This window comes from Papio anubis, chromosome 7 (assembly GCF_008728515.1).
Source record: "Papio anubis isolate 15944 chromosome 7, Panubis1.0, whole genome shotgun sequence".
Classification (NCBI taxonomy): Eukaryota; Metazoa; Chordata; class Mammalia; order Primates; family Cercopithecidae; genus Papio; species Papio anubis.
In genome coordinates this window covers 15910959-15924282 of record NC_044982.1, presented here as the reverse complement: position 1 = coordinate 15924282, position 13324 = coordinate 15910959, and the positions used below count along the sequence as shown (strand labels likewise).

Genomic DNA, 13324 nt, shown 5'->3' with positions numbered 1-13324 from the left:
ATAACGCTTTATAAATATTGATGAGAGACATTGAATTCAATTGTATCGGGTTGTATTTATCGATGGCTAAAAGATCAAATATTTTTTAAAGTGCTTTAACCATTTTAAGGATCAACAGCTTGGGGTAAAATCCAGAAATATAGATGGTGTACAAAAGAGCAAGCTGGAGATCTGCAAGAAGTAAAACACTGCAGCAAAGCTCTTTAATTCACTCTGCATAAATAGCTGAGCCTACAAAAGAAATCTCTAGTCAGAGGTTTCCTGGATTATAACAAGAATTCTCTCGATGGGGAGAAGTGCCCTTTTCACTTGAAGACAAAGAAATGTTTGTAATGGAAATGTGTGAACCAATTTTCCAAGGAGAGCAGCTGAAAAGCACTGATTAAAAACACAGTGAGGTGATGAGGCAGTGAAATAAAGCCAGAGCTGACCCACTTAGTTTGTGGCTGCACTTACTTCCGAAAGTGAAGAGAGCAGCCCCGGGCCACCTTCTACATTCTTTCCCTTCTCCCCAACCCCAAGCAGTCCCTGCCCCATTACTGACCCTGCAACTCCGTAGACAATCAGAACCTTCCAGCGTGCAGGAATGTTTACTATTTCTGGACATTGTGTACTGGTTACTAAGCTACCGACACTGAGGATGAAATGGTAACCCAGTAGCCCAAAACACAAAGTCCTTCTCAACAAAGCCTAACCAACGGGCAATGGATTACAGTGATTCAGAGGAAAGATAAGAAGGTAGGTAGATGACCCTAGCATAAGACAGTTTACAGTGATAGTTCTTAGGGGATGTATAATACTCATTGTTTAAGAACTTCCATTCCCTAGAGAGTAAAACTAAGACACAGAGAGGGAAGGTATCTTGATCACAGTCGCCTAAAATAGGAGAAGCACTGAGACCTAGTGGAACAAGCCCTCAGTAACTCAGGACAAACAAGCTATAACGCCCTGTTTCCCAAATTTCACCCATTGGAGTTTAACATCACTTTTGCCATATCCAAGTATATCTGTGTTAGTATTCACTTAATATTTTTCTTTAAATTGACTTGGAAATATCTTAATAGTCCCTTGAGCAATAATTTTCACCAAATCACTACATTCTAACGTACATTTAAGAATGTGTAACTAGGCCGGGCACGGTGGCTCATGCCTGTAATCTCAGCACTTTGGGAGACTGAGCAGGGCGGACCACGAGGTCAGGAGTTCAAGACCAGCCTGACCAACATGGTGAAACCCCGTCTCTACTAAAAATACAAAAAATTAGCTGGGCGTGGTGGCAGATGCCTGTAGTCCCAGCTACTAGGGAAGCTGAGGCAGGAGAATCACTTGAACCTGGAAGGTGGAGGTTGCAGTGAGCTGAAACCATGCCACTGCACTCCAGCCTGGGCAACAGAGTGAGATTCTGTCTCAAAAAAAAAAAAAAAAGGAACGTATAATTACTAAAAGTGTTCATTCACAGTCCATTTAAAATTGTCTCATGTGCTCCAATGGTACACATTGGGAAAGAGTGGATAAAGTATTTTAAATAAATAAGGATGACCTAATACTACGTTAGGATGACCTAACAGCTTTTTTTTTTTTTTTTTTTTTAGACGGAATCTTGCTCTGTTGCCCAGGCTGGAATGCAGTGCAGTGGTGCGATCTCGGCTGACTGCAACCTCCGCCTACCAGGTTCAAGCAATTCTCCTGCCTCAGCCTCCCAAGTAGCTGGGACTACAGGCACCCGCCACCACACCCAGCTGATTTTTGTATTTTCAGTAGAAACAGGGCTTTACCATATTGTCCAGGTTGGTCTTGAACTCCTGACCTCAGGTGATCCACCCACCTTGGCCTCCCAAAGTGTTGGGATTACAGGCGTGAGCCACTGTGCCCAGCCCTAAGTTTGTTTTTAATATCAGGAAGAAATAACAGTAAAGGGAATTTTATATTATTGACTGCCAGGGTGTCGGTGAGGGACTTAGACAGATTGGAGAGAAGGCAGGGGAAGAAGTAAATTTAATAACTTCCAAGTAAGGGAAAACTGAAGCCCAGGATCACTTACATGAAATTTTCTGGGTATTCGCTCAGGGCCATGTCAATGATGTTCAGAGCGTCATGGTAATGCTTCTGTGCTGACAGCAGGAGGGCAAGGAGGTGCAGGGAGTTGGCATCGTCACCTTGAAGCTGAAGAGCTTGGCGGACATACCCCAGAGCCTCTGGGATCTGGTTTAAAACAAAACCAAAAAAGGTTTTACACACACACGCGCGCACGCGTGCACACACACACACATAAAAGAAGCCATCATTTCAATGTCTGATTCTCTTTAAATATCAAGTTGTTTCACGTTGTGCCTCATTCGCATTTTAAGCCAAGTCTTTATGGCAGCCCCAGGATATTAACCACAAATATGAAAACGGAAGCCGCCTTCGAGAGACATTCTGAGTGACAGAGTGATACAGGAGACCCTGTTTCTCTACATAGCTGCCAATGCTGCTCCAAGTCTTTCCCTTCTCCCTAAGTAAACACTTTCTCGTTCTGTCCACAAAACTGATCTACTTCTGATTATGCTCACGATGATTTTGCTCTAAGTGGAGACACATAAAAAGTGTCAGAGGTTTTTAGTGGAATTAAACTGCCTTAGCTTAACTGTTCTCATTTTTTCAAGTATTACTGAAATTAAAGTGCTTAATAAGTTATAAAACCTTTAGCAGAGCTTTCCAAATGATCAGAGGCCTGTGGTTCTTTGCAGGTTCCTTTGTCTTGGACCTCCATTAGACATCAAGGAAACATGCCAAAACAGTAAACAACAAACAAAGGCCCCACACCTTTCCAAACTACAGCCCAAAATAAGTTGATTGAGAAACAAATTGCAATGCCACATGCAAAGCAGATGTGTCCAAATTCATGTAGGACCAGACACAACCTGAACCTTTAAATGCAACAGCTGTTCGAGACTTTCTTCAAAATCATCCAAGCACAAGGGTTGATAAAATGCACACACAATGGGTATTTGACACCCTGGATTCCGTGCAGGTTTGGCAGTAACCAGGGAGGATTAGAACCCGAAGCTAGATTTTGAAATAGAGCTCTGGACTGAAGCATTCTTACACAACCATCCCACAGATGCCTTCCTGTCTTGCTCCAACTCCAGTCCTCTGTGGGGCCTCTTCTTAGCTCTCCTGCTTTTTCCCAAACCCTCAGTAACCTCCCTCCATAGTAGAAGGCCATGACTTCTCTTCCCAAACCAATTACTTTTCCTCAATGAACTTCTTTTCTTGATGGATTTAGGTTATAACTGCTGGCTGGTGGAGGCTTTCTGCTTTGGAACCATAGAATCACAGCTCTCACGGTTGGAAGGGAGACCATCCACCCCAATCCTTCAGTTACAGGGAGGAAGCTGAAGTCCAGGGAGGTGAAATGGCTTGGGCAAGGTCACCCAGCTATGAGTGTCTGACAAGAGTGTGATTCCTGTCCATCGTCTCCTCCTGGTCAAACCGCCCCCCTGCCCCGGGGAAGCAGGTAAACACTCCTCGCAGCTCTGGTGTTCTGACACCACATGCCCACAAAGGCTGCTGCCACACCCACAAGGCTCCATTTACTCATCCTTCCCCAGGTGACAGCCTACTGTGTGAACAGCACTCAACCTGGTATTGACAGGTGGGTCGAAAGGCACAGCATAGGCATGATGTTGATTTGCAGGGATGACCAGGGCAACCAGGGACAAACTGATACAGGGATCAAAATGATGCCTTGAAGGAATTCAAAGCTGGTTCGTTCATTTAGCGAGTATTCCTGAGTGCTGAACACATGCCAGGCAGCATTCCAAGTGCCAGGGTAAAGCAATGACAACGACGGGCGTGGGTTCCTGGAACCTATAGTCCAGTGAGAAAGATACTGAACAAGAAAGCAGGGCAAAAGGAAGAAGTACAGGCTGCTACAGGACGAAAGCTTCATGGAGAAGGTGAGAGAAGCTGTCGGCGTAGGGGAGAGATCAGATGGTCAATCAATGCCCACACCTGCTGCAGAAGCCCAGCTGTGAGCCATAGTCAGGTGACAGGACCTCTACAGGGGCGGTATCTTGGTTTCCTCTGTCCCTAGGTTGCCAATGGAAGCCACTTCTCAATGCCATTCCCAAGCAACCAGGAAGACAGGTGCATACCTCAGCCCAGGCCTGCCAGGGGAATGGCATGTCTGGAGAGCTGACCTTTGAATCACCCTCCCAGTCAGCACTCAGGAATGTGCTGGGGTTACCACCAGTGTCTTGCACCTGGTGGGTGGGCAGGCATGTGGCCAACATCCCCAGAACAGCTGGGAGGGGATAAGAGGGTTTCGGGAATGGCAGAGGCAACATCTAAAAGCTGCCTTGGGGAAGACGAAGGCTGGCAAAACTTGCCCCTCATGCAAGGAGATAGTGTTAAGTCCCCTTTTTCGAGTAGCCACAGCGGAGAACTGTTCATGTCTTCCACGTATTGTAAAGGACCTGGTTCTTTTGTCTCTGCCTGCTGGCATCTTCCTGCCAGTCAATGATACCCTTATGATAACCAGACCCCAATCAGTGGCTAAACCCCCACCATGCAGCTCAGCACTGGGTTCTGCTACCTGGCTCCCGTTGGCAAGGGACAAAGGCTCTTTGATGACTCCTGGGTTCAGGGTATATGGCATGTGCTGCTCCCCAGGTTGCCATCTGACCCTAGCTTGGGCCCTCCAGCTGTGTGGATTTAATGTCCAACAGCAGAGCCGGGAACTCCTGTGTCTTCACAGCTGATGCTCAAACCAACCAAAACAACAGGCTCTTTGCTGAAACCTCTGAGAAGGGTTCCTGGCTCCAGGTCAGCCTCGATGGAATAAAGGAAGATCACCTACCATTTCAAACTGAAGAGCTGAAGGAGTTGTATCAAGATATAGAGTGCAGCAAGCATAGGAAACACTAGAGAAACTGACCTGTCTGGAGATGGCAAGTTGCAGAGCCAGGTAGAAAGCTGCTTGGTGATCTGTGGGTGACAGGCTGTGGGCCCTGAAAAAGTATTTATGGCTATTAGTACATGGAGAGGAGGCCATTTTTACTTTCCCTATCAAACAAGTCTTTTCCACATTTGCATTCTTACACTAAGGCCCCATATTTATTTAACTATGTAACGCTTCATTTAAACTCTTCTTCTTTGTCCACCTACACATGTAAACAGTTTCCCTCTTACCAGTGTGTAAAGGTACAGAACAGGAGCGCGTTTTGTCTAGCATCTAAAATGGCAGCCGCAGCTTGTCAGCTTTGCAGAGGGCCTCGAGGTGAAGAATCCACAGGCCCTGAGGCCTGATCTCCCCAGCAGATGGGCCCCTGTGTCGTGCTGGGACACAGTGAAGCCATGTGTGCACTTGGCAAGGTGATGGCTGCTTTGGTTAAGTTTGGCTCGGCCTTCCTTAATGCTACTTTATCCAAATTTCTAGATTTCAGAGAAACCATATGAAAATCAAAGACGCAGCTTTGCTTATAAAATGAGGTTTTGGTTTTTGGTGAAAAAAGGGAAAAGACACTCATTCAGTCTTTTGAAGCTTCTACAAAATTCCATGCCGTTCACTGATTTATTCCAGATAACTGTGATGTGTAAGAGTGTGGTGAGACACCAGGCTCAGTTTTAAGAACTGACATCAGACAGGAAGGGACCATACTGGCCTCCTAGCTGATTGCCAACGTGGTCTTCTCTGCTTCTATGTGGAAGTCATTTTTATTTCAGCATCAGCAACTCAAATGTGACTACGTCCAAGACATAATTCTGTGTTTAAGTCTGCTGGGAAGAGAAAAACAAACTTCTACTTTCTTTAAAAGGCACCATGGAGCAGACTAATTAGGTGGGATCCAGATAGTAAACAAAACTTCATGCTGTTCTGTCAACATTCTGTGATTAAAGGAGGCTCTTCTACCAGCAGAAAACAAATTTGAGATGAAAAAGAAAACCAAATCATTATGGATTCAACTGTGGCAAACAGGCCAAAGATGGCTTTCTACAATAATAAGGTCTTTTAATTGAATTGTCTGCTGCAGGGAAGGGAGCTAATAAGCCTCTCAGGTGTTTGCCATCCAGAAAACATGCTAAGTCCACCAGTTTAGGGCACTATTTATGCAAACGTAGTAGCTCATGTGCAGGTCCAGGGTAAGGCAAAGCTAATCTCTGTCCTTATATTAATCTTAAGAGCAAAGCACCTAGACTTTCAGTCCAGGGGAATCTTCACTTGGCCTCAAGACATAGCCTTAGGACCTTTCTTAGCTTAGTTGAAGAGGCTGAAGCTGATATTGCCTGTGTTATCCTTTTACATGTCTTATTTCTCTCTTTTTTTTTTTTTTTTTTTTTTTTTGAGACAGGGTCTCACTCTATCACCCAGGCTGGAGTGAAATGGCATGTCACTGCTCATTGCAGCCTCAACCTCCCAGGGCCCAAGCGATCCACCCATCTCAGCCTCCCAAGGAGCTGGGACCACAGGCGTGCTCCCCACGCCCAGCTAATTTATAAATTTTTTTGTAGACATGGGGTTTCGACATGTCATCCAGGCTAGTCTAGAACTACTGGGATCAAGTGATCCTCCCACTTCGGCCTCCCAAAACGCTGGGATTACAGGCATGAGCCACCACGCCCAGCTACTAAATGTCTTATTTCTAAAGTCCACTTAGTATGTAGCAACTTTTAAAATTTTACAAACATTGGCTTTCCATGAATTTGTACAACAAAGAATATTTTTCTTTGGTGTTTATAACAGTGAGATTGAAAAATCATGGTTTCTCTCTCATAATTATTCAGGAAAAAGAATACACAATGATGAAGAAATTTTTTGATTTATTTTATCTTCCTTCACAAATAATAAAGTTTATACAACTCTCAAAAAGAATTTCTTAGAGTTATAATTTTCTCAGTTCAATTCATATTCTTCACAAATAAATCAAGTCATGGTTGCCTCTATGCAACACCAACCAACTGAAGGGCTGGCAATGATCTTTTGAGTTGAGGGTGTGCATAAAGATAGTTCTGGCTAAAGACCCCATGCTGGCCTCATCAAATGATTTTTCTCTGTTAACCACAGCACCGTGAAAGGAATAAACCAGCAGTGCTAGAGATCTTGGTATTTCTGGAGTGCGTTAGGGCAACATCTGAAGGATTTCCAACTTGGCTAATGATGCATATTCAACTGCCAAATTTCTAATGAGGCACAACTGAAACATACACATTTTAAAAACCTTATTTCTACAATTTGGCTAATGAATTCAACTGACCACTTTACCCACTGAAGGAAAAAAGGAAATAAGGAAAATGCCAAACAAAACAAGAAAAAGCTCCCTGTGTTGATCCCAAGTAGATGCTGAAATACTTGCTTCCCACAGAGCAACTTCAGCAGCTAAGCTTCCTGTGGGAAAGCCCCTTTGGTATGCCACAGGCAACTTGCAGGACAGAAATCCTCAGGCAAGGCAGGTGAGAGAAAGGACATCAGCAATCAGAAGAACTGCAAGCCTTCTGAAGTATGTACATGAATCTAAAGCAGCCTCATAAACCCCGTGCCCATATACTGAATACGTGGCTAGACTGCTCAGAAATACCTAAAAGACCTAAAAATGTCACCACAGGGATGCTCACAAAACGCTTCCCTTATCTCAAAGCACCTCCACATGATTAATTCAGTTTCTCTCCTATGAAGAAGAGCCCACTCATCCTTTTATCCACTTACCCACCCATCCACCCATCCAACCACCCACCATCCAACATCCACCCATCCAACCACCCACCATCCAACATCCATCCATCCATCCATCCATCCATCCATGCATACACATTATGCAGTATCTCTAATATGACACCAGGGCCTATGCTAACTTCTGGGCAGCATGGAGATGAATCATGTTAGTGCCTTTCCTTGATGAGCTCCCACCCCCACTCCAGAGGGAGAGACCCAAAATGACCATCATGACAGTGCAGTGGGAGCAGTGCCCAGAGATAGGCATGCTGGGCTGCTACTGGAAAGCATCACATGGTCGCATGGGCTTCCCAGATCACCTGGCTAGAACCCAAGGATGTTGTGGCATCTACCCCAGGGCTCTCCTAGATTCCATTTCCAACATTCTCTAGAGCTGAACCAAGAATACAGAGAAGGCTGATCAATGTTGACCCTAGTCCATAAGGCACATATCTTGTAACAATAATAACTACAGTTTGTGAAGTTATCAACTATTAAGCTTCTTGTCCAAAAACAGCCAGTAAATGAGAGAAAGCCAGAAGTGGAGTGGAAAGCACATGATTGCAAAGCCCGTTCTTTGTACACTGTCACCTTGCTGCCTTGTTTAGCCAATTCTCCTTGAATTCCCCTTCAGTCCTGATTACAGGGCCCATTGGATTCGTGCATTAAGTTTTTTTAAAAGTGCAAACCCTGGTTAAATCTGTTGCTCAGGAATCTCTTGTTAGTTACACACACAGAGGGTGACCAACTCGTCCTGGTTTGTCCAGGATGTTCCTGATTTTAGGATTGAAAGTCCCATGTTCTGGGAAACCACTCAGTCCTCAAGAGATTGGGATGGCTCATCACCCTATATGCACAAATCATACCACACTTAAACTCGAGTTAGGAGAGAAAGGGGAAAACAAAGCAAGACTGTGTACCCTATGCCACAATGAGTGATAAACACAACCACCACCATGCCACCCCTGCCTCCTAGAGCACCAGGCTTTATGCATACTGTGGGCCATGCAATGAAAGGCGCTCTCAACTGTTTTCAGGGTTGCTTTTCTCAGTAGGATGTGAGAGCCTGCAGAAGAAGCAACTCAGATCAATTCAGCATCTTCAGAAGCTTTGCAAACAATATTGTGTTCTTCTTCGCTATACTTTTGTACAGGGCAAATGAATTGGTTCAGCTGCTTGGGTTGAGCTTATGAGTGTAGGAACAGCTGAGGGTCTCACATTCAGATGCAGCCGCCCAACCTGGATGTCTTCAAAAATCACCTCTTTGGATCCACTAGAGAACAAATATTTCTGAATTATGGTTCCAGTCATAATTAAGAGTTAACTTTCTTGTGCTATATCTGCAACCCCATCCCTTCTTGAATTGTGTTTTCTTTTTAAACAAAAAATGCAAAACATTAGTATAAACAGAATTGTGGGGAGGACATTTAAAATACATAGTAGAGAAAGTACTTATCATCAAAGTAGTTTTAAATTATCCATTTACATTTAAGAAGTAATACAAATCATTTTTATTTACTTAAAATCTTTCCCTTAAAGATGTTGGTTAGGATTGCAATTCACTAGAATAGTCCTAGTTACTGTGTACTTGAAACAAAATGAAAAACATTCCTTTGAAAAACATTCTATATTTCACACAACTTCTAATTTAGGTTAGCCTTCTGCAATATCATCAGTTAGGTTAGTGGGATTTTATTACTCTTTATTCCCATGTGAACTAATATTTTAAAAATCTCTTTGAATTTAAACTTAAGCAAAAGACGAACAAAAAAGAATTCAGGCCAATGGAGCAGCTGTTACATAACATGAAGTTATACTGGCAGCTCAAGGCAGACCACCACTGTGGCTGTTTTTAGAGAGCCAGTAAGATGTGCTGATTTAAGAAAAGTGAAACAGATGTAATGACCACTTTCTTAAGCATCCATGTGTGGGTTCTACAAACTAGGACTGGAGAATTTAAATCTCCAAATCATTTGAAATGGAAATGCTTTCCACACTCCGTGCTGAAGAACATCAACAAAAGCTTAGCACAGAGACAGGAGATCTGTTTGCAGATGTCAGTTGGTACTTTGTATCATTACCCAGACTGGGGCTGGCAACCTGAAGTAGCTACCGGCAAGGCTGCTAGGAAACAGAAATGAGACGGAAGAGTTTCAGACTCACCGAAACCAGTGATCATGATTTCATGAAAAAAGGCACATGGACACCATGATAAATCGGTAGGCAGCCCCAGTTCTAAGGAAAGAGTCTAACAAAGCTTGTCAGGTATTAGGAAGGCCTCATGAAATGTCCATGTAAGTATCTAAGTTTCCAATACAATTCCAAGAAATCAGTGTAACTCAGATACATTTAAAGTGACAGCATCAATACCAATTCTAGATTTCACATCATAGGGCTATACTTCCAGATAATTTCATTTTTGTGATTATACCTGTAATGAGAATAAAATGAGGGCAATGTAGTATGGTGGGGCAGGAGAAACTGGGTTAGAGTCAGGAGACCCTGACCACATACTGACTTCAACAGCTGCGGGACCGGCAGCTCCTGTAACTCCTGTGCCTCAGTCCCTGACCTGCAAGGGACATATTGCCTGTCTGTCTTTCTTACTTGTGTGTGGTGAGCAACAAATTAAATAAGGGATATGAAGGCACACTGTGACGCTCGAGCATTTTATAATTGCAAGGCCTTCTCCTAATTTCCTGAGAGGCACAATGACAGAGAGAAGCACAAAGTGTTATGGAACAAGGTGGGGGCGGGGAGTTTGGGGCTCACTGTCTTCACGCAGTATTTCAGAGACTTCCTGAAATCGGCCTTCTCATTCCTTAATACAAAAACCTGCAGCTTGACATGTTAAAAAAAAAAAAAAAAAAGCTAGAAAAGAATAATCTCTTCTCTAGATGATGACAAATGTCTTTAATAAAGGACTCATCTCCCTCGGCATACAAAGTATCTGTCTTTTTCGAGCTGAAGTCACTTCATTAGGAATGAATAAAATGTGCCCAAATGGATAAACAGATTAAGAGTGCAGATTGATACAGCAACAAGTGACGTAGCAGGGTTTGCATGCTGTGTGTTCAGTGCTCAGGACGAAAGACTCTCAGGGGTAAAACACTGTTTACATAATCTTTATAAATATCTCTTCTTTTTATACTCATCATACTTTGGTGTCATTATGTACAGCCGAGTGAAAAGATGAACTCCCACTCACCTCTGAAATGCAAGAAGCGCCTTTCTCTGTAGGACCTCCTGCATCCCTCGCAAAGAAGCTAAGAAAAGGGTTCAGTTAGTCAGTGGCATGGGAGATCAGGGAGTTTTGACAAATACAAAACCCATCACAAAACCTGTGCATTCAACTGGATGAAAAGCAACAATGTCTGAGTGCCTATGTGCCCAGTCCTGCACCAGGCCCTGGAGAAGATAGCAAACAGAGCTAGCCCCGAGTGCTTGCACGCATTGGGTGTGACTGTGGAACAATGCCAAGGGGGCAGTGTGAGTTGGGTGGTCACTCTTGGTACTCCCAGGCATATGGGGGCCATTTGCAAAAGACCAGTTGGGAACTCCAGAAGGAGCATGACTGCCCTCTCAAGTGCAGGCATGTAACTCAGGGGAACGACAAGCTCCATGAGGGCGGGGTGGGAGGGATGCAAGCGCCAGCAGTGTTGATTTTGACAGCCTTCAGAGTCCCTTCTGCCACTGACAAGCTGCAGTGCTGGGCCACTGACACTAGCTTGCTGCCTTGAAAGGCCAGCTTGGTTCACACTGGGCAATGGCCAGGACTTTAACACCTTCAAGTGAACACAAGGGATGAAGTAGGCAAACCCAACACTGATCATGGAAAATTAGCTCAAAAGTGTGAGGCCACCTGGCTGTGAGTCAACACTTCTCCTGTGCAGAGCACGTGAGAAACGGCCCCTTAAGCCTGGCTAGGAATGAAAAAGGTGCTTTTTACTACGGCAAGAGAAAAAGTCCTGGAGGAAACTGTTTATGGTTGGAACTGCAAGAGGCCGTTACCTAAAGCCTCCAACATGGCACCTCCCAGCCTGGCATGAGACTGAGAGCAGTGAAAGGCTGCCAGGGGGTCAATGTGGCTGGAGACCATGGCTAACGTAACTTAGAACAGCAGTGACCCAGCTAGAGAGAACCTCAAAAGGCCCCAACTGACCCATGAATGGAAGAGGAAGCCCCACAGGGTCAAGCAACTCTCTCAAAGTTGCAGGAGTAATGAGGGGTAGAGTCTGAACTAAGAATTTACATAGGTTAATATGTGGCATTAAATTTGCCCTTCACTCAGTCTACTATATCAAAAGCTATGTGCTGGGTATTGCCAATGTATCATGTGTATATGGAAAATTAGCAAGTAATCCATATTGAAAAGCAATTAATATGCAAAACTTCCCCAGGACCTTTGATATTTTAGGGCAGAGAAAAGAATTTGGAGTACTTTGTAAAATAAATTACAACAAAATCATAAAGAAAAAAAGGAAGTATTATAAAAGTCAGGATAGTATTTCCTCTTAAGGGAGAGAAGGGGGTTTGTGATTGGGAGGTGCACATGGAGGGCTCCCCAGGTGGCTGGCAAGGTTCTAGCTTCTGAGCAGGCTAACGGCTACAAGATATTTTGCCTTATACTAATTCAAATTCATTAAATTATCCATTTGTTTCTGAGATTTTTGTTTTGCATTTGTGTTACATTTAACAACAACATGATAAAAGAACAGTAATAGTTCAGGAAAAGTTTGTTAAACTTTCTGCAAATATCACTGAAAACTTAAGTATACAAGATTTTTTCTTAGCTAGAATCCCATCCATCAGAACTCTAAGCACATCCAAAATCACTGTTTCCAAGACCCCTAGGGGTCTTGTGAGCTGCTGCACTGCACATGTACGTATCTACAAATTAAAATGTGCAAATGGAGAAGGGGCATTTCCTGACCAGTCAAGGAAAGCTTCCTGGAAGTGTCTGGCTGACTCTTCCACATTCCTGTACCTAAGATCCAGCATCCCTTGACACAGGACAGCCCAGACCAAGTGGTAGGACAGGGGCAGGTGCAAGGCTGGGTGGGGGAATCATCCTGCAAAGCCCAGCGAGGTGCCCAGTGCACCACCAGCATAATGTACCTGAATATGAGGCCTGGGAGCCCTGGCACAGGGCCTTCCTCCCTGCCCTCCCATTCTCCCATGAGACCAAGCAAAGAAGACAGCAGCACCAGGGGCCCCACCGAACAGCACAGCAGAATGCCCCAGCTTCTGCACCCTCCTGAGACAGAAGGGGACTGTGGGAATCCTGCAGTGTAGACTTAGGCAGTCCAGCCCTGCAGCTCAGCAGCCCTGGGGGTGGGACGTCTCTCACCGTCAGTGGCCTGCAGACTGTACGTGAGCCCCAGAGCTAAGTAGCCTTTGGCCTTGAACTCTGACGTTTTCTCTCCCACATCAACGACAGTTTTGGCAAACTTTTCAGCCTCTTCCAACTGAAAAATGAGACAAGTTAAAAACAACAACAACCTGCAGAATTTCTAACATGAGTTCCCATAAGCATCTGCTGCCAAAATTGGATTTCTGATGAGTCACTTGGAAAATGACTCCCAAATCTCCCAATCCCACTCTGGTGGTTCTGTTTTCTTTCTTGAGCCT

The 13324-nt window shown here is 44.3% G+C and overlaps 1 protein-coding gene and 1 long non-coding RNA gene across 8 annotated transcripts in view; one reads left to right on the top strand and one right to left on the bottom strand.

Moving 5' to 3' along the window:
* The window catches only part of TTC7B (tetratricopeptide repeat domain 7B), a 275212-nt gene that overhangs the window by 103145 nt on the left and 158743 nt on the right, over positions 1-13324 (bottom strand). For all 7 annotated transcript variants that reach the window (XM_017961461.3, XM_017961462.3, XM_003902158.3 and 4 more), the window contains 4 exons: positions 13044-13161; positions 10902-10959; positions 4922-4994; positions 2042-2202 (listed from right to left, as the gene is read on the bottom strand). In XM_017961461.3, coding sequence (XP_017816950.2) covers positions 2042-2202; positions 4922-4994; positions 10902-10959; positions 13044-13161 — 410 coding nt within the window. The remainder of the gene's footprint in view (positions 1-2041; positions 2203-4921; positions 4995-10901; positions 10960-13043; positions 13162-13324) is intronic.
* On the top strand, positions 606-2921 carry LOC103886438. Its single transcript, XR_004184817.1, has 2 exons — positions 606-738; positions 2730-2921. It is a non-coding gene; the product is annotated as an uncharacterized LOC103886438 (long non-coding RNA).